The sequence below is a fragment of the Vanellus vanellus genome (genome assembly GCF_965231255.1).
Source record: "Vanellus vanellus genome assembly, chromosome: 6".
NCBI classification, from domain to species: domain Eukaryota; kingdom Metazoa; phylum Chordata; class Aves; order Charadriiformes; family Charadriidae; genus Vanellus; species Vanellus vanellus.
This window is the reverse complement of record NC_138911.1, coordinates 32550935-32572474: the sequence shown is the minus strand read 5'-3', so window position 1 is coordinate 32572474 and position 21540 is coordinate 32550935. Positions and strand designations below refer to the sequence as shown.

Here is a 21540-nt window from a genome sequence, read left to right as displayed (position 1 = left end):
GCCTTGCTATGAATTATACAGTAGTAGATAGAGTAGGAATATAAAAGAAACATGGAGCAGGAGTTATTTCATTCTGAAAATGACACAGCTTTTCATATGACAGTCATTCCCTTTCTCAACTAACTATGGTTTTAGTTCTTAAGCTCTGCATTTTAAGCTTCTGTAGACTGGTTTGAATGGAGTGTTGAGTTAGTATTCTGTGTAGAATTTTAAGAAAGAAAATGATCACTATGTTTAGTGCCGTATTTTCACCTATTTCTTTAAAAACAAAAATAAACCCCTTATTGCTGGAGATCCTGTAAAGATACTTAGCTGCATAAAAATTCTTAGAGGTCTTATTTTAATCTTAATTGGTGTTGCTGTCTATTTCAGGTACTATTACAGATGCTTGAAAAAAAAGTAGTTGTTGCTTTGCTTTCCTTAATTCTGTTATCCTACAGATTCTGCAATGTTGTTTGTCCAAGCAGCTGTGTCAGCTTTCTTTTCTACTCCACTGAATCCTTTTCTGGGAAGTGCAATATTCATCACTTCATACGCCAGGCCTGTCAAATTCTGGGAAAGAGACTACAAGTAGGTGAAATAAGACCTTTAAAGTTTGCGTCCTTGTTTTTTCATAATGTTACTGTGGCTAAATGTGATGTTTTGGGGGTTTTTTTGTTTGGGTTTTTTTTTTTGTGTGTTTTTTTTTTTTTTTCCCCCTCCCAAGTGCCACTATTCTTCCAGAGGAAATCAGTTTATAGCACTGAAATTTTCAATGAACTTGTTTCTGAAATAGTGTAGCAGCTGTTTTTATACTAGCAACATTTGCTTTAGCTTAAGTAATTTCTACTTAGAGGTATGCCATTCCGGTAAATTTTTTTAAACATATAAATGATAGTATTGTAAAGTACAGTTTTAATCAGAAAGTGAATTTATGTCCAAAAAGGTTTGGAGGGGCAGTTCATAACTGTATTTCACCTGTGTTCATTATTGTCGTTTTCATAGCTAAAACTGGCTAACCTCAATATAAAAATCTTAAAAAGTAAATCTTGTTTGGTCAAGGTGGGATCAGTTTTAAAAGATTCTGTGTCAGATTATATCTCCCTGTGTTTTATTTCTCCAAGGTCCACTGTTGTTGATGGAATATCAGTCCAATGAAATGTTAGGTAAACAGCGTAGGGCAAGATGAGCAGATAGTTCTGGTATTTATGGAGAATTAATTTTTCATTTCACTGCTTTATTGCTTTTTTCCCTTCTAACACTAGAACAGCTTAAATACAATGTTCCAAATCTTATGTTAAAGAGTTAAGCTTGTGACTTCAGCCAATGAAATAACTTTCTGGAAATCACCCTTTCAGTAAAGTCTACTGGAATGTTAGCTGTTTTTTGTTAATTTTTAAGTTTGCCACATCTAAAGTTTTATGATCTAAGAAAATATATATACTTATATCTAAAGCTAAAAATTGTTCTATGGCTACCTACGGTGGACAAACTTTATTAGGTATTGGATCATAATGCTATTATAGGCAGAAAATACTTCTACATGACAAGAGCAGCAAATTGGAACATAAAATTATTTTAAAATAACTTTTTGAAACTGTTTCAGTGGGAGTATTTTTTTTAACCATTTTTATTCTGTTAGTGGTTTCTTCCCTTAAATTTTCTTACAGAAATAAATTTTGTTAAGTATGCTTTATTATATTTGCAGCACAAAGCGTGTGGATCATTCAAATACAAGACTGGCTTCCCAGCTTGATCGAAATCCAGGTAGCTTTTAGTCTGGCTTTTTTTTTGGTGGTGGCGTGGGGTTTTTTGGGGTTTGGGTTTTGTTGGGGGTTTTTTTGGGTGGGGTTTCGTTGTGAGGTTTTTTGGAGGGTTTGGGGGTTTTTTTTGAATAGTGGTGTGTTTTTTTTAAATGTAAATGGCTCTTAGTTTTTTTTTTTTATAGGACTAAAGATCAGCTTGCCCTCTGATCTTCTCCAACCCTGCCTAGCCATTCTGTCTACTGTTATTTTCTCTTCCATCACCTCCCTCTTGCTTTATGCTTTAGACTGTACTGTAGGTTTTCCTTGTTTTCCCCCTTACCTTTATGTGTCTGCTTTACTTCTGTTTTTATAATCATAATATGTGTTATGCTGTTTTGCTTTTTATTCTTCCTAAGTGGTTAAAAAAAGCCAAACTTTATTTGAGGGACTCTGTCATGGTGATGAGACCAGTACAACAGGCATTACTGAGGTTCTTCTGTGCTCATCTGCTTTTGCACTTTATTATGTGGAATAGATTGATGGGAGATGCATGAGTGGAACCGAAGGAATAATTTGGAAGGTGGGGGACTAAGAAGGGAAGAAACTTGGTCAAAAATACTAAATGTCACTCATTTTGAGTAGTTGTCCCTTAAAAAAGGGGGTCTGAGGTGTAGAGAATGACCTTGAAACAACATTGCTGTTAAGAAAATTGTGGGATTCCATGTGAAGTGATAATTGACATTCAAGCTTGATGTTTTTCTTCAGTTTCAGATAATGACCCAAATCCAATCTTCTTGCAGGTTCAGATGATAATAACCTGAATTCAATCTTCTATGAACATTTAACCCGTTCCCTTCAGCACAGCCTATGTGGAGACTTGTTGTTGGGCCGCTGGGGAAACTATAGTACTGGGGACTGCTTCATCCTAGCCTCTGACTACCTCAATGCACTAGTACACCTTATAGAGATAGGAAATGGCTTGGTCACTTTCCAGCTGAGGGGGCTTGAATTCAGAGGTGAGTGTGTTACACTTCCTTAACTGTCTATACTGAAAAGTGGACTTCTGCTTTGGAAACATGAGTTATCTTCAGTTCGAACCTGTAAATTAATTGCTTTGAAAATGGGCTGCAGGGCCTCTTTATGCCCCTGTCACTTATAAGGAAAACTAGCTTGCTGTCACAGAGTTGATGCTAAGTCTCTCTTTCCATTTTGGTGCAACTTGGCCACCATAATTGATTCTGACACCTAACTAAAATGGTATCCTAGAGTGATAAATTAAGCTAACAAAATCTTTCCTGTTCATTAGCAGATAGTTTAGTTGGTGTTACAGAAACATAATCAAAGAGGGATTGGATTCTAAACACTTTTAAACACAAGTCAACATTAAAGCAATCATATAAAGCGTTCAAGTCCTTCTTTTCTCTATTTTCTCCTAAGGAACTTACTGCCAGCAACGAGAAGTAGAGGCCATCACTGAAGGCGTAGAGGAAGATGAAGGTTTTTGTTGCTGTGAACCAGGCCACCTTCCTCACATGCTTTCTTTTAATGCTGCCTTTGGGCAGCGCTGGCTGGCTTGGGAAGTGCTTGTGACAAAGTATGTTCTGGAGGGTTATAGCATCACTGACAACAGTGCAGCTTCCATGCTTCAAGTCTTTGATCTCCGGAAAATTCTCACTACTTACTATGTGAAGGTATGATTCCAATTACCTCCCCCCAAGGGATGCACTATGCTGGATTACATCTAGGAACTGCTTAATGTCCTGAACTTTCATATGAATATCATAGAATGTGATACGAGTTATAGATATATGAACACCTTCATCAAACAAGGACAGAGTTTGCCAAACTGATGGTTACTCTGGTGCATGAGCAGGACCATGACCCTGTAGTCTAGAACAGAGAGAGGACACTTTCTAGCTGAAGTAGAAATTTGAAAGCTGTTACCCGAATCTAATACCAGTGTTGAAAATAAGTTAAATAGTGTGTTTCTCTTGGAGAAAGCCAAGCTGCTTCGGTCTTTAAATGCTGTTGAACCGTTCCTGTCGGTGTTGTAAGAGGACTCCAGGTCTCAGATCCCTTCAGAGAATCGGTTTAGTAATTGAAATCTTTCATAAGCTATCCTCTTTCAGAAAGCTGAAAATTTTCAGCTTTCAATATTTCCAAGATGCTTATTCATACACGCATCAGTTGTGGGCCTCTTCCCCCCCAAAAAAACCCAAGGGTGTTAAACTGTCTTGTCTTCTATTTAACATCTGAATTCTTTAGGAATTCAGTATCTAAACCTCCATGTTAACTAGGTAAAAATTCCTATGTATTTGTTTTTCTGCAAAATTACAGTAAAATTCCTGTCCCATCCTTTTTCCTTTTCCTTATTCCTTCAGTGCGTGCTTCAGAAATCTTGACAGTCTTTGAAAAATATGCCTGTATATAAACCTGTATTATGTTTTCTGTGCCAATTTTTTGCATCTCTGAGCCAAATAAATGCTATTGTGTATCAGTTTTGTTCATTACCAGGAAAATAATGCAAACAAATTGAAACAATTGAGATTGCTGACTTTTATTGCAATACTGACTCATATTTTTGACTACTACTGTTTCAGGGAATCATCTATTATGTCACAACATCCCCCAAGCTAGAGGAATGGTTAGCTAATGAGACAATGCAGGAAGGACTGCGGTTGTGCACAGACCGCAATTATGTTGATGTAGACCCAACATTTAACCCAAATATTGATGAGGATTATGACCACCGTCTAGCAGGGATCTCAAGAGAGAGTTTCTGTATGATATATTTGAACTGGATAGAATATTGCTGCTCTCGAAGAGAAAAGGTAAGTATGAACATGTGAGGAGAGCCATTCACTATTCTAGCATGGTTGCATTTTTTCCCTGTTGGTTTGATTTACAGGCTGGTTTAATATTGTTCTTTAAAATAAAGATTTATAATTGAAATATTAATTTATTTTTGATTATTTTGATCTTCTGCTTTTGACACGTGAATTTAAATAAATTCTGTAAGTAGCGTATGATTTAACCTGTTCATTAATGAATTTTCATTTACCAGTTCAAATGAATCAGTTGAATCTTAAGCATTTATCTGCATGCGAAAGGATGTGTTTATAGAATCGATGTTTTGTGCTTAGATGTCAGTGGTTACAAACAAATGAACCCTAACTGAAACAAAAACACACAAAACAAAAGCCCCCCAAAAAACAAATACCTTGTGACAGCTTATAAAACTGACTAATTTTTTCTTGGTGGTCATAGTATACCATTTCTCCACCACTGGAATTGTTGGCTTGTGAAAATTATCATCCCATATTCAACCCTTTTCCCCCCTCTGCAAATCCTTTCACCTTTTAAATAGAAACATTAGTATGTTTGGAGAGGAATGCCTTGACTTACTGTTTACAAAAAAAAAAAATGTGATCTAGTCAAAGTAGTGTTGCCTTTGAGAATAAGCAGAAATTGAGTGAGATTAAAGGGACAGGAATATAGTTGGAAATTACGTGTTTAATGAAGGATCTGAGACTTCAGAGTTCAGTTTTACTTTGGAGGTAAAAGATTAATTAGAAGCCCATTATAACAAGTGGAAGATTTAAAGCATTCTGCGGTCAGGTGGCAAACAGCTGAAGAAAAGTGTTTCCGTCCAAGTCAGTCTTGTGAAATATTTTGTGTGGGTATTGAATATCAGGTTTAATCTCTTAAATGAACAATACTATTATCTAGGGCATTATATACCCTATACAGCTACTACTGGCTTTGAGCTGAGGGTGAATTTCCCCAAATAAAGCTGTAGTCCAGGGACATTTTCAGTTAACTCAGAATTATATACTCCTAAGCAGTAAGTAAGAATCCACGTTATTCACTAAAAATATTTTTGTCTTATCCCCATAATTTTGCTAATCAGCAGTTTGCATACAAGATACATGGTATCCATGAAGAATGTTACACGCATCTGTTCAGCTTACAATGTGTCTTATTTCAAATATAGTGTGTGTGTATCTGCCTTTACAAGTATTCTACATACTTGCAAAACTTTCAATAAACAATTCTTATTGAAAGTCTAAGCAAAAGTAACTGGTGTGGTAGGTACTTGAGTTTGTGTGCTGTTGTATGTGTTTGGGTCTTTTTACTGTGTCTGGCAGAAGGCTTTTTCTGTGGTGATTTCTTTATTCCATTCACCTGAATATTCTTTTTTTTTTTCTCTTTCGTTATTACAAGCCACTGGATTCAAGTAAAGACTCACCCCTGGTGACATTGTGTTATGGACTGTGTGTTCTGGGGCGGAGAGCATTGGGAACAGCTTCACATCATATGTCTAGGTAATAAAATATTGTTGTAAGCTTCCTTTCCTCAAAATCCCTCTGGGTTGATAGGTTAGGTATTAGATGAATACCTCTTCATAAAAGAAACAGATATTTAATGCCATCTTTCTGTGAAGTGGGCAGATATGCTATGTAACCTGTGTTCGTTATAACAGCCAGGGAAATGTAACCAAAGAACAGCAAACGAGGGAGAACTTGAATTTTAGCATTTTGTTTCATTAAACTAATGCAAGGTGAGTTCTAGTGTCGGTAAGGACCAGTTATAATTGCTGAAAAAAACAAGAACTGATTGAGTTCTAAAATGAATCTCCATTTCCTGTTCCAAATATGTGCCCTATATGGAAATAGGGGGAGGAAGAGGACAGCTTCTTAAAATGAAGAACATGTGTATCTTGATGGAAGTTTAGATCAGACCATTATGATAAATTTCTCAGTTTAGCTGGCGAGCAGTTGTTTTGTGCACATCTCCTTCAGCTTAACTGTGTCATCATATGGCAGCCTCTTGCAGACCGACAGCCCCAACTTACTTTAGAAAGCCAATGTAAGAGAGAGTTGTATGTTTCAGGAAAACACGAGGTGATGGTTTAAAAAGAAAATAGAAGAAGCATAATTGGATGTGGAAGCTATTGGTCAGCTGGGTGCCAACTGTAAAACCTGTTCACTTTACTTAATTCTTCTAAGTACCAGCCAATTGCCCCCTGAAGGTCTTGCAGATAGGCAGTCGCAAGAGTGATCAGGACATGTTTGATTTTTCACTCTTAAGTTAGCTTAGTAAAAGGAAATGATGCCTTTAAGCATGAGGATGTTGTCAACATTTTTATTTTGTACTAAAATATGCACAACCGAAGCTACATATCCTCCTTAACCAGTCCCTTGTGGTGTTATATTCCCTGAAAAGTTTTCTCTTTAAAAATTTTTAGAATAATTTCAGGCATTCCTCACAGTGTTCCTGTTTACTTCAGTCCGTGTAAATAGTCTGTTGCATGTATGGTTTATGCATTACCTGTTCAGTGCACATGGACATTTAGCGTTCAAGCTTTGCTTAGACACACATCCTTACTTGTATGTTCTCTTCTTCCTGTCTTATCCTGTAAGTTATCTTCATAGAGAAGAATTGTGTGCCTTTCTGTACAGTTCAGTATTTTCTGCTCTTGTCATTGATGATAATTGTGGATACATTTGTATTTCTGTTAATATTTGGGCTATTTCCTTCATTTCTTTTTCTTCCTCAACAGTAACCTGGAATCCTTCTTGTATGGCCTGCATGCCCTGTTTAAGGGTGACTTCCGTATATCTTCAATTAGAGATGAATGGATCTTTGCTGACATGGAATTACTGAGGAAAGTAGTTGTTCCTGGTATACGGATGTCACTTAAGTTACATCAGGTGAGGGGTTACACAGGGAGATGTCTCCAGTTCTTTTTGTGTGTTTGTTCTTTAAAAAATAAGCAGCTGGGAGAGAAAGAGGGAAAGACTAAAAGGGCATGTGATAGAGATAGACAACTGAAAATGAGGGAATATATTGTCTTGTCCTTTTTTTTAATTATAGCTCATGTGGAAGCTGATACAGACAAAAAGGAAATATAGTTTATGCTCAGAGCTTGAAAATTACATCAAATGTTGATCAGAGAACATGTCAAGCCCTGTTTCATATTCATCTAGAGAATTCCCTTATGAACAGCCTCTCTATTTTTCCTCCCTGTTCCCCTCCCCACATATATAAGTGGCTTAAAAGTTATGCTGTTCAAAGCTGCACAGCCCTTTCCTCCAATGGAAGTTATTTTTCTTGTTCTTTTTTCTGTGAAGCGTTGTAATAAGACACTTGGGCATTACTCATTGGTCCTGTCAGTAAGGTTTCAGGTGAGAATTAGAAGATTGCTTTTCAATAAGCTGAAATTGTGGTTAGTCTTCAGAGTGAAGTGAGGGTGAAGATGAACAATCTCAAATTCTGTCCAGTGCATCTATTAACTAAGCTCAGCAAGTACAAGAAAGCATGTGCTGAGTGATAAGTGCTCTGTGAGGATGAGAAAAGTTGTTGGTACTCTAGAAGAACAGATTGCTTGAAAATCATAGTAATTAGGCAAATCTTAGTTGCACTTTTTAAATAATTGGTTTCTTTTTTTGCCTTCATTCCAGTATAGAAATCCTCCAAAGCTTGCAGTGACTGAGTAAACTCCTTCATGTAACGCAGACTCCCTGAATTTAGCAGAATGTGTATGTTAGGACTGCATATAGCGAAGTAGAATAATTTTTAAGTCGTTGTTGAAACCAGCAGAAGTACCACTCTGAAGTCTTCTCAGTATATTTGGGTTACCCTGCAGAATGGGCTTGAATTAAATCAGAGAACGAAAAGTGAGAATAAACCAAACAAGTCTAACAATAAAAAAGGTTTTTCTGAATATTATTGTATTAATCTATAAAGGGTGATTTTTATTTACTTGCAGTGCAATAGCATATCGAGGCTTCAACCAGTGTTGGAAATTTAGGTATTAACCACTATCCTTTTTTAACTGGAAAGTAGTGTGACCTAATACTGAATTGAACTTGTAAATTTTGTGTTTCTACTTGAACTGTCAGTAATGTAAGTTGTGTGGTAGTATCTGATGCTGAAATAGTCTGTCATCAAGTATTAATGTGAACTTTTAACAGAGAATACAGATAAACCTTATTGGTTTTCTTCCTATTGCTATTTTCATATAATCCCGTCTCAGTGAATAATCAATGCTTTACTAAAATGTGTTTTACAGTTGGAGAGTTGTGAATAAGCAAAGAAGCTAAAACTAAAATGCTTCTTCAGGCAATATAAGTAGATATAAATCTAGTGTAAAATTCAACTAGAAAATTACTTCAATCGATAATAGACAGATCCTTCCAATCATTTTGTTCAAGTTAAAAAAAGAAGCAAACAGAACTAATCTGTTGGAAAAGAGGTAGTCTTTAACAATGATCTCTTATAGGTATCTAATATTTTTTATGTCTAACTTTGTGTAATGCACTGAGCCTTTCAAGAGTTTGAGGTGTGAAATGTTTGATTTTTATATGTAGTTACACCTGTTAATTGTATCTTACTGAGCATGTGTTCTTGGAAACAGGATCACTTCACTTCTCCAGATGAATATGATGATCCTTCTGTCCTTTATGAAGCCATAACAACCCATGAAGAAAATCTAGTTATAGCACATGAAGGGGACCCTGCCTGGCGGAGTGCAGTCCTTTCCAATTCTCCCTCCCTCCTTGCTCTGCGTCACGTGATGGATGATGGCACCAATGAATATAAAATCATTATGCTGAATAAGCGGTATCTCAGTTTCAGGGTCATAAAAGTAAGCTTTGTACACATTCCACAACATAGACAGTATGTTATGGTATGTTATAACTGTACCAAACCGCTGTTTCAACTCAAATAGTTACTTTTTTGTCACTGATCTGTCATTGCTAGGGCTGCTTCTTCTCATATAGTAGAAGTATTTAATCAGAAAATCGCTTCCCGGTTTAAAATATCTTATTTTTCATCCCATTCTTAGATTTGCTTTATTCTTGCTGTTGCAGCTTGTGTCCATAAGTTCAGCCTTTTAAAGTGAATATGAATGTTTGCAGTTCTGCAGTGCAATATTGCATACTCTTGTGAAGGCCTAAGTATAGCAGGGCAGTTGCACACACTTTGTTTCACTTTCTGACACAGCTTTTCTACTTGGCTTTTGCAGGTGAATAAGGAGTGTGTGCGTGGCCTGTGGGCAGGACAACAGCAGGAGCTTGTCTTCCTGCGTAATCGTAATCCAGAAAGAGGAAGTATCCAAAACGCTAAACAAGCTCTGAGGAACATGATCAACTCCTCTTGTGACCAGCCAATTGGATACCCAATCTACGTCTCACCTTTGACTACTTCCTATTCAGATAGTCATGAACAGCTAAAGGAGATTCTCGGGGGAGCTATCAGCTTAGGAAACATCAGAAACTTCATAGTGTCTACATGGCACAGGTGAGCCAAGGAAATGAGTTCTCATTAGCATGTGTCCCTGCTCTCATATTCTGTTAACTAGTCTCGTACATACCAATACAGCAAAACTTATCATATTCAGCCACGTAAAAATAAATAAGCCTTGACTTTTATTTCGAGCACATCTGTAGCATATGGCCTATGCTTTGGTACAGTGTCCTGGTTTGAGGTGAAATCATCAAGGCATATGAGTAATATGCCACAAACTATGTAAATGAGAGCTCAGAAAAAAACAGGACAGAAAGTCTAGATGCAAGAACTACAACTTCAGTTCTAACATCAGGTTTGATAGTGAGACACAATGCAACTTCTGTATTCTGTTTTTCAGTACCACCACTTTGCAGTTTATAATACCATCTTTACAGAATCGGGACTATTTGGTAGGGTTCCTGTCTGACAAATGTTTCGCGTGCAAGTGCCAATATTAATGTTGTTTGGGTATGCTTATGCATAGTAACACAAGCTTTAGCTGTTGTCCAGAATTTCTTGAGTGCTTATAAATACCTGTATGTCGGAGCCAGAACACGTAACTGGAGTGATGATAATATCCTCCTTCCACATGACCCCTCGGTAACCCAGGACAAGCTCTTGCTGTGCTGTTTTATATAGGCCATGAGAACTTCTACTGCACTTCTGGCCCCCTGTGACTGTGTCTGCAAAAGTAACAGTGGCAGCTGCGTGTAGCATTCAGAAATGTGCATCCCAGTTCTTACCAGTTGCAGTAGCTGGTGCCATAGTTAGAAGAGTCCTGTAACTGTTCTAACGGTCATATTTACACTTAGATGTCTAGAGCACATCAAAACGGAATGTGCTGCTTCACCCCAGAATATGCCATGCTTATGGCAGTCTGTGGCGTTTGTCTTCTGTCACCATCTGCTTGTCGGACACGTGGATAGAATAACAGGTGGAAGTATGATACAGAACAGTATTTGCATCCAAGCTGTGTGTGCTTCAGGGGCTCTGGATCCCAGGGGCAAATAAAATTGGAAAGGCGTGCTCACTGTATTTGAGTGTGACAGAAATAAAAGAATAATAAAAAGTAGGAACTGAAGGGAGGAGGAATGTGCAGTGTTTTTTGTCTATCTGAAGCTTATTAATGCAAAGAATGTGGTGAAAAATTCTGTTTGGTTATGTACACTGGAAAATGTTGGCTAACCTACTGTCTGAATGTTCAAAATTCATATGAGAACTTGCGATTCAAATAATTGCAATATGTGCTTCAAACACCTGAGTACGTTACCTAAGGTAACAAGAAACCAAATACATTAAAAAAAAAAAAAATAATTTTCTTGCTCAGCTGAATAGACAAAGATTTTGCAGTGTAATACACATATGACTGGTGTGTTAAGGAGCATAAATTTTACTAAACCAGGATGTTCTACCAGCATTTGATATTTAGGATTTTATGACTTATTGCACTTCAGAGGAGGCTTGATTTTTCAAAAGTTATTTTATATGAGCCATTTGGCTTGTCATAAATAACTGTTACTTGAATAGCTGTCATGAAGAAAATTGCAATCTCTTAGAAAGCAGCATTTATATTTGCAAAGCATATTCTGAGAAAATAAAGTCAAATTTTATTTGATTGTAAGGAATGCTGTGGATTGTGCTGAGTAAAGCCTTTAGCTTGTCATCACAAGGCATTTCTTAGAATCCCAATGATTAGGAGGCCTGACTTAATGTGTCAATTGCATTGTTTTCAGACTAAGGAAAGGCTGTGGAGCTGGCTGCAATAGCGGTGGTAATATTGAAGATTCAGATGCTGGAGGTGGAGCTTCTTGCACAAGTAACAATGCAACTATCAATGAATCGCAGAGCAGCATGTCACAAGGAGGAGGGAATGCAACTACAGGGCAGGGACCTGGAGCAGTACAGCATCCTCCTGTTGCAGCTCATTCCACATCTCTTCCTGCAGCTCATCCACCAACTCATCCCTCCACTCTGGGTAAAGTTAAAATAAAACAAGCAACAATTTCATACAAATACAATCCTATTGCTGGAACTGGCCTTTTCAGCTCTCTGGATTAGGCCTAAGTTAAAAGAAAAAACAAACAAAAGAGACTTGATGTAGTGTTAACACCTGCTGGATTCATCTCTAACTACAGTGCTGTTTTCTGCAATGCAAGGTTCCCAAACAGAGATTTGAGCAATAGGGGTTGTGCTGCCAACATAGATTAAATAACTTTTTATAGCATGTCTTTACAGATCGGATCTTTTCAATTCTGTGGTATTGTCTGAAAAGGCTAAACTTGTCATTTTTTGTGAATTTCTTTTATATTTCTTATTTATACAGTGGAATGGATTCTCTAGTATTTTAGCTGAATCCTATCCAGGAGTCCATAGGGATCTGTAGCTAGGGAGGTGATAAACAGTAAAGCTGAGAAAAACCTTGCCAGACGCTGCCTTTACTCACAAAGCATATAAAAGTGTATGTAGCTGAATGAACTTTTGTTTTTTTATACAACGTAATTAGGGCTATCAGCTGTGGAGAGGTATCTACAATTATGGGAAAAGCAATGTCACCAATGCTCATAAACTGCAATTCCTCTTTTTCACTTTAAGTGTATTAAATTTTTCTGAACTTGTTTAAAAACAGCTTTTGTGCTAACAATTTTTTTTTATTCCATCTTTGAACATCCAGTCAAAGCATATTAAGAAAGAATATATAGTATGTTGGAACATGGACATCTCTGTCTTAATGCCTTAAGTATGGGAAACTTAAGTGTTAATATTAAGAAACAAATTGTTAATGCGGGAAGAGCAAGGCTGAAGCATTTGTCAAGCTACTTGTCTTGTAGGGATTGTGAATTGAACAGAATATGAAATTCCAAGATAAGCCAAAGGAAATTTATTCAAATGCTCTGCTGTATGAAATGCAACGGAGATCTTCTGCAGTATGGCTATTTCAGATGTTGTTGATTAGACCCATCAGTTTTGTATCTAAGTGCTGAAACATTTGTGTGTTGGCAATCTAATGTGTGTGGGAGGCTTTATCAAACTCCTGATTCTGTATCTTTTACTTTTAGGCACCAGTCACAGCTCTCACTCTGTGCAGTCGAGCCTTGTCAGACATTCCCCTGCCCGTGCCTCAGTAGCTAGCCATTCATCTTATTGCTACGGCAGTCGTCATTCATCTCTTCGCACATCCACAACAGGCTTTGTGCCTTGTCGGCGCTCTTCCACCAGTCAGATATCCCTTCGTAACCTCCCATCATCCATCCAGTCCCGCCTATCTATGGTGAACCAAATGGAACCTACTGGCCAGACTGGGGTCAGCGCGCAGCATGGACTGCCCTCTTCTAGCAGCTCCAGCCAAAGCATCCCAGCCTGTAAACAGCATGCCCTTGTGGGCTTTCTAGGGACAGAAGGAGGGAGTAATGCAACTGAAACTCAGTCAGGTGGTAATGCAAGCCCTGCAAATCAAATGCAAGCCAAAAAGGATGACGTTATTTACAGAATTCAGGTGAATAGTCCAGAAGAACAAGTTAACCTGTGCTTCCACATGCTTTTGTTAGTGTTACCTTGTATGTTGTTGAAATCACTACTTTTAAATACACAGTCTGGAATGTCTCAGTATACAACTGTTGGGCAGTATTTGGAGAACTAATGTGAGGAAAAGGTTTTCTGGACAACCAGCCTTCCTGCATGCTTAGACATCCCTGTTTACCTTACTTACATGTTTTGCTGTAGTGCAGCTTTTGAGAATGTCGGCTGAACTCAGTTCCACTTCAGATTTGGTTTGCCTTTAGCTTTACATGTTGTAATGAATAAATAGCTTCGTTTGCAGGGCAGAATGCAACTAGCTTTTTTCTTTTAAACAAGTAGATTTTCCACAAATGTAAGTGTAAAAATACTCACTTTCGTTTTCATATGTATTTATTCATTTTCATATGTATTTATTCTTTGGTTATTGCCTCAATTCTGGGCTTACTGAGCAGCGAACAGTACACCATTGACGAAGTTAATCATGACAGCCTTACTTGTTTTGTGAAAACCCAGAAATTTGTATTCTTGCTCTTCTAGCTTTTATTAGCCCCACATACGTGTCTTTAGCAGTATATTAATGGGAAACAACAAGAAGTGTATTTAATAGGATCGATTGTAACAAATGCGATTTCATTGCTGATATCACCTCATTTTAGAGCAATCCTTAGTAAACTTAGACTGCATTATAGTGGGCAAAGTTTAAAAATTAATTTTGCAGGTCTGTGCTTAGTAGCTTTCCTTTGCACGCAAGGGTCCTTTTATGAAACTGCTTAATTCCTCTGTGTGAGGAGGATACAGGCAACGTTGACACATGCCCATGGATAGTGGGCATCATGCGGTTCTCTCTGCCCTTAAACAGTGAAGAAGTTTTCAGGAGTTTTCTCCTGCTGCCCCTGTAGAAAGGCCAGTTTACTTCAAGACACGGGGTGGGTCTCTAACCATGCTAATAGATAAATAGTTCTTCCGTTTAACAGTAAATTCTCTAAGACCGCGTTTCTTAAGATATTCTGTAAGAAGTGATGAGCCAGTTTTAACAGCTCCTCGTCACCACTTAACTCTTCCCCGCTACTGGACCATGTGCTGCCAATGCTATGTTGTGCCAGCTCCTCACACCCTGCCATGAGCCTGTGTAACTGAAAGAAGGGGTGGGAAGGGGAACCAGAGCTGCTGCTTCAGACAACAATGAACTGCTTTATTGTCAGCTGTGCCTGAAACCACAGCCTCATTTCCAAATTCTGTGCTGCTCAGGCTTCTTCCTAGCCTGGAGCTTGCGTTTCCAACATTGAAATTTGGTCAGAAAGCGATTTCTATGGGTTAAAGTCAGTTCTCTGGAAGTATGCAAAAGGTTACAGTTTATCTGTTTCTTTTAAATTTTGGCTGAACTAACAGTCAAAACTCAATTCCTACTTATAGTTAATGGATCCCAGTCAAGTACTGGAAGGGATCAACGTGTCAAAAAGGAAAGAGCTGCAGTGGCCAGATGAGGTGATACGGCTAAAAGCTGGAAGAAACAGCTGGAAAGACTGGAGTCCTCAGGAAGGCATGGAAGGCCATGTAAGTTTTACTTAGAAGTTGACAAGCTAATTTTGAAAAAGGCCTGATTCCATGGCAGTCTGCCTAGATGTCAAGGCCAAAGATACATGCAGTAGTAAGTTGGATCAGCAGCTGTCCCCCAAGTCACTGTTGCTGGAAGACCAGGTCTAGCATCTTAATTTGAAGCAGAGGGATATTTCCGCAACTGTAGCGAAAAGATGGAGAATCATGATTTAAATGTTGTCAACCACCTCTCCTTCCTTGCCTTCTTCCAGCTCTTGTCATGAACTCTCAGGCATTGCACTCATTCATCCAACCTTCATTTTCCTTTCCTCAAACTGTCAATCCTTGAGAAAATACAGGAGGTCGATTTACCGAGTCTTTAATTGAATGGTTAACAGTATTTGGTTTTAAATTATTTAGATGAAAATAGAGCCAAGTAAGGTTGTCTTTAGATATCTTTTTATTATATAATAGTTATGTGATAGGTGTTTACTTTCCTTTGAGAAGGAAATCTGCTGTAACTAAAACTTGCAAAAGCCTATGACTTGAAACTCCATCTCCCTTTTCCCTAGGGATGTTATATCTGCATTTTATAAAAATTCACTGCATTAGTTAAACTTATCTCCCAATTTAGGCTCACTTTAGGAGGAAAAAAAAAAACCCAACTCTGTTTGAGGCCTTTTGGTTTTTACTGAGGCATGCATTTTTTTGAGACTTTTGTGTCTATAAAGATGCTCCAAATGGGTATTCTGTCAGTGATAAATAGTAAAAGGGAAGAGTCAATGACATTGTGTCTCCATTGGTTCATCAATACAACTGTATTTTCGTTTGGAATATGTCTGTTCTGATACTTCATAAAAGTTGCTTTGATTGACTGTTTACCTCAAGGAGTTACCTGGAGGCATTATTTATAAATTGGATTCAGGGGCTGGATTTTGCTGTCTGAAAGTCCACATCACTGTGGATGTTTGTGCAAACTTCAGGTAAGAAATGGCAACATGCTGATAACAAAGTGTATGCCAAATCTATCTCTGTAAAGGAAGGGCCCTGGAAATAAACGCTTTCCACAAATAATTGTATCATAGCTGATGGTCCACTTTTAAGATAGTAGAGTTATCTTGTAGGTAACACCTAGGAGTAGAATGCTGTTGTAAACGTTTGTAGTTACGTTTGGTTTAGGTGTTATGCTTTTGGAATTTCCTTGTTAGCTATTGCAGGTCAAGAATGTTGTAAAGATGGTGAATGGGTTATATTGAAACACGACCTGTTGCCTGGTATCATGGGACAGGTTGTTTTTGTTTTTTTCAGGAGTTTGTGAGTGTCTTGCAAATTGCAGCATGCTGACATGTACAGTGATTGATTTTACAGAAAGATTAAAACAAGAGGATTTGAAGGTCAGAGTAAGCTACTGTTCTGAATGCTTCTCGTCTATTTTTAGTGCAGCATACTGGCAGGGTTTTTTAGAAGAGCATCTTTTAACCTAAGAAGAAAGGGGGAAAGCACCAGATTATCCTTTGTGTGATTAGGAGGAGAGGATTTAACTTGATGACATAGTTTCCACTGCCTGCTTCAGCTGCCTGCGGTTAAACATACTAGTGTCAGTAAAGCCATTAGCTCCTAGGACAGTCTTCCCTTTCTGATCCTGCAGCTGCGGTTCTTTCTGGAAACAGGCAGAAATTATTCTTACCTGCTGAAATGCTGCACATCGGGCAGTTTACCAGCCAAAGCCTTATGTCAGTGCTCCTGGTATAAAGTTCAGCACTCGGTTGTTTAAAACCTTTCTACTACATAGAAAAAAGTAGTTTTCCTTGCCTTGCTTTTTATTTTGCTGAGTATACAGTACGGTCTATATAATACACAAAGACATTATTGGGCTTCTTCAAGGGAGTGAAATGTAGCAATTCTCTTTGTATTGTGGCTACAACTTTGAGATTAAGGTATACTCTGCATTATCTTTCTATGATACCAGACACTGGCATGCAGAAGAACCTTCCCCCCCCCCAAGAGATTATTATCACCTCTTGACTATCTAGTGACATTATTTTGCATGTTATGAGTCACTTATGGGGATCAAATATATGCCAATCATGATAGAAGAGATGGTAAAACTGAGTATGGGGGGCATGGTTGCTGGGAGTTATAATCTGTGTACAACTTTTGCATAGACACACTTTTAAGGAGCCATGATATTGATGCCTTTGGAGTCAGCCCTTAGCTATCTTAAAGGCACCAGTTTTAAGTTGGACACCAAGGATGTAGTACTCAGGCTTTATTGGGAAATGTTTTATGTGTCTGGGGATAGAATGTTCTTGGCCTCACTCCATACAGCAGCATTAAAAGTTTATTTGGACAGATTTTTATGAAGTCAGACTTGAAGAGACCACTTAAATACCATGCTGTTCATTGAACAAAGGGGAACTAAAGATGTGATGCTTCCTTGGCTGAAACACTCTCCCTGTGGATGCGGTGTAGATCTCATGCAGTGGACAAAGCTGAATCTCCTTCACCCAGTGTTAAAGAAATTGGCAGCTGTCAGCTGGGTATAGTGAGGATTAAGGGGGGGTCTCTTGGATTTGATCTTGGAAGATGTAGGTTACTTGTGGTCTTCTGTCCTCTTTTCCCCACCTGTATCTTTAGAACTCTTGAAAACTGTACTGTCCTGGATTTTGTAAAAGTTTATTTGATTTACCTTACCTCGTCTTGAATTTAGGGTTCTTTTCCCACAGCTGGCAAATCTGAGATAATTCTGTTTCTGTGGAGCTGGCAATACTTAAAACCATGTTACTGGAGCATCATTGTGGTTCCTTTGGGGCACCCAGAAGTTAAGGGTGTATTTTTATGGAGGCAGCTGAGCAAAGGCATACAAGGTCATACAAGGGCCTGTACAGAAAAGGGACCTTCTGATGGTCAATATTGGGTGGAATCCTTGGAAGCAGCAGATCCAAGGACTTGAATTCTATAGACACAAGGGAGTATGGAACACTAGTTTGCGGCAGTGTTTCTGGAAACCCTTCCTTTTGTAATATTTTTCAATTTAAAATTATCTTTGAATAATTTAATTTAAAAGATTGACCTGAAATTCACAGTGAGTAGGGAATAAAATTAGGGCAAGGGATTTGACTTAGAGGGCACAGTAGTTTACGCCTAACTCCTGATAAACTACAGTTCTTTGCTGTTGTGTGCTGTGTGACACTGAGGTATTTTAAGACTACTACAGCTAGAGCATCACAATATCCCAAATCTGTAAGTGTAAACTTTTTTTCAATTGTTACTCACTTTGTATGAGCTGTTTGGTTCTGATTTGGGTCAAGTTGTTTGTTCCTGCTGAAATTCAAATCAAAGGCTGGCTGTTCTCAGGTAAGCTGCAGATCTCCAGCAAGGCTTTATCGAAGTCTAGCACTTAGATTACTGCACCTTTTGCACTGTAACGGTCTTGAATTATCAGCCACAACTTTGCTATGGCAGCTCTTCTTGTGGAACTTGTGTTTTATTATATGTTTTGTTTTTTTTCCCCCCTCCCCTCCAGGTGATTCACCGCTGGGTGCCTTGCAGCAGAGATCCAAGTAGTCGGTCCCATATAGATAAAACCATCCTGCTGGTTCAAATCGAAGATAAATATGTTGCTGTTGTTGAAACTGGAGTCCTTGAACTTGGGGCTGAAGTGTAAATCTGTTTGAGACTGAAACTTCCCCTTCTCCAACGGTTCAAAAGAGAGAAGGGTCCGGAAGAAGCAGCTCCTGGAACACGAAACTTTGGTCCAGTTTTAGGAAAGGACTTGAAACACAGATTTGTCTAAGTCCCTTTCCCCAAATAAACAAGTGTAAGAATTTTTTTTAATTTGTTAGCTGCTGAAGAAACATTTGCATGAAGGATAGATTTGTTGAGACATATCTTTTTGTTTATAAATTTTGTTTCTGCATTGCGTAATGCTTTAAATCAACAAACTTTTCAGTTCTAAGATCAGAGCACCTCATATTTTTCTAATTGTTTTGCCAAAAATTGCCATGTCTTGTCACAGAATGCGTGGAATTCATCCACCTTATTTTAAAGAAATTGACTACAAACCTTCAGTTTGGTGAAACAGTGTAAGGGTTTCAGGTGTGGCAAGAAGAGACTGAACAGATGTATAGATTCTTATTCCTTATGAGCTAAACATTAATGAGAACTGCACTAATTTTTTACAGCAATGCACTAAAAACAACCCTGAGATTGCTGAGAACATTTATTTATATATATAAATATAAGTATATAAAATACCATTATTTAAATTGCCTTTGGGATTAATCCCCTCCCTCTCCATATACATGTTGATGGTAAGGGCTGTGCCATGGGTTTGGTTCTACGTTCTGTATTTCATACAAGTGCATTTGCTGCATCCTCTTCACAATAAATGGTAAAATAACAAATACATAGAAAAGCACCTGAGTATCCCTGTACTACATCAGACTCTATTGTGGTGGCAGTGGTACCTCAAATCTGTACAACACGTCTAGCTTTAAGGTGGACCCTAATATGCTACCTTTTGTCTGTCCTCCCTGCGCTAGCCGTGGCTACTTTGCTTCTCTACGCCCTGAGCTGGCTATGCCGCTTCATTGGCTCTTCTCTGGCAGAGACAGTTGTTTGAGTTTTGTAGGGGGAGGTGCGGGTCCATGATTACTTCGTGGATGCTTGAAGGTTTTTTGATTCCATCCATTTTAAAAAGACAGCAACAACCACCCCCCCAAAAAACAAAGCAAAACAAACCAAGAAAAACTTGACTTCGACTTTTAAAGAGCTTTTATAGAAGGCACAGCCCTAAACTTGTATCACTTTTACCACCTTGCCTTTTCTTTCCCTTTAGTCTTCATTCTTTTCTAGGACTTGAATTTTATTTTCTGTGATTATATATTCTATGTAAGTGTAATTTGAGTATTTATAACTGTGAAGTTGAATTATTCATGTGTTACATATCCTAGGTTTTATTGTATTTTTTTTAAAAGTGTGTATTCAGGGAAACAAGTAACTCAGAACTATCATGGGAGTGTGAGAGGGAAACTGTTTTGTTCTTGACTTTCAGTTCCTATGACTCACTTCTCTTAATCCGTAAGAAAAAAATGTACCTGTTGTGATTGTTTCCTGTTTCTGACCTGTAATTATGTAGGACTCTGTGGGGAAACTGCACACAGTCCTAGCTTTTGGGAGCAGCCATCTTCTTCCCAGTCACCTCCGCTTCTTTATATGTAACGTAACCAGAAGAGACTTCTGATATACCACAGAGGTTATTGTAATCGTTTCTCTGACATCAGAGAAACCTTGTCCATTATGTACCTAATGCGAGAGTAAAATTACATGGGATGAGAGAAAAACAAAGGAAGAAACAGCTACCTAAGAAATACTGGTATTCCGACTCAAGTCACTGTATGCCATCTAGCCACGGAAGGGTAAGTCTGTGCGCCTGGTAGCTAGTCAATTCTTGATACCTGTCCCAAGTGAATTATACTGGGACCTTGGTTATATCATATACTATGCAAACTTGTACTCGAAGTACTGTGCATCCAACAGTTGCATATTACTATTTGGTTTATGCATGTGCAGTCCAACTTAATCCTGGTATAAATGCGCAGTTCTGGATCTGCCACCACTGAAATAATTTTGCTGTTCCACGTAGTTTATCATATTTGCACATTCTGGTGTGGTTGAATTCATCTCCTGCATATCTGAAAAGGTAGTACAGTCTATGAACCTTCTTCAGCAGTCTCGTAATGTTGCTGTCAGGAGCGAAGAAAATGTGCAAGTTTTGAATTGAAGGTGTTTTAGTTAAGGTTTTGTTCTGCATCCTTCCCTTCAGGTAGTTACAGGCTTTCCTGTATCACTAGGAATATTGCTTCATTTTAGAAAGAGGAATTTGTTTGAAAATAGGCCCTTAATTGATACTAGTTGCACAAGGGTTTTTTCCTGTATTGAAGCCTTGAGGTAAACAAGACTGAAAACCAAAAGACACAGTTGTGTGTTTTTCTTTTTCTAATCTAAAACTTGACTAAAGCAAGTTTCAGTATGTTAACCCTGGCTCTGAACAATCTCTTTCACTCTCTTCAGGGCAAGGTAACGACAATGTCCATTGCTGGTAATAGGCATGATAGGAATTAATGGCTTGTTAACGTAAAAATTCTAGAGAATACGTAACTGCTTGGAATTGCAAACAGCAGATGGGGAACAGGAAAGGCTTTTTTTTTTTTTTAAGGGACAAAGAATTGGTGGATCTTTTTGTGTGGTTTTTTTTTTTTTTATCTCAAGGTTTTTGGCATGTTACCTTCAGGAGATGGACTTTAATGTGGCCAGTGAACAGGTTAATACCTTCTTTCAGATATTCAACAGACACCTGTTGTGAAGCCATTCACTCTAGTGCTTGTACCTATTCCAGATCTGCTCAACAGAAGCCACCTAGTTGAAATTTCACTCTTCTGTAAGGCTTTGGAAAATTAACTTTTTT

General features: G+C 38.1%; 1 protein-coding gene across 2 annotated transcripts in view; it reads left to right on the top strand.

Moving 5' to 3' along the window:
- The window catches only part of PCNX1 (pecanex 1), a gene marked incomplete at its 5' end in the record, with an annotated part of 92131 nt that extends 71423 nt beyond the window's left edge, over window positions 1–20708 (top strand). For both annotated transcript variants that reach the window (XM_082484797.1, XM_082484796.1), the window contains 13 exons: window positions 441–570; window positions 1688–1746; window positions 2525–2740; window positions 3162–3415; window positions 4325–4555; window positions 5949–6049; window positions 7288–7438; window positions 9145–9375; window positions 9757–10031; window positions 11753–11994; window positions 13076–13512; window positions 14949–15089; window positions 18598–20708. In XM_082484797.1, coding sequence (XP_082340923.1) covers window positions 441–570; window positions 1688–1746; window positions 2525–2740; window positions 3162–3415; window positions 4325–4555; window positions 5949–6049; window positions 7288–7438; window positions 9145–9375; window positions 9757–10031; window positions 11753–11994; window positions 13076–13512; window positions 14949–15089; window positions 18598–18738 — 2609 coding nt within the window. In that variant the 3' untranslated portion in view covers window positions 18739–20708. The remainder of the gene's footprint in view (window positions 1–440; window positions 571–1687; window positions 1747–2524; window positions 2741–3161; window positions 3416–4324; window positions 4556–5948; window positions 6050–7287; window positions 7439–9144; window positions 9376–9756; window positions 10032–11752; window positions 11995–13075; window positions 13513–14948; window positions 15090–18597) is intronic.
- Between the last annotated feature and the right edge of the window lie 832 nt (window positions 20709–21540).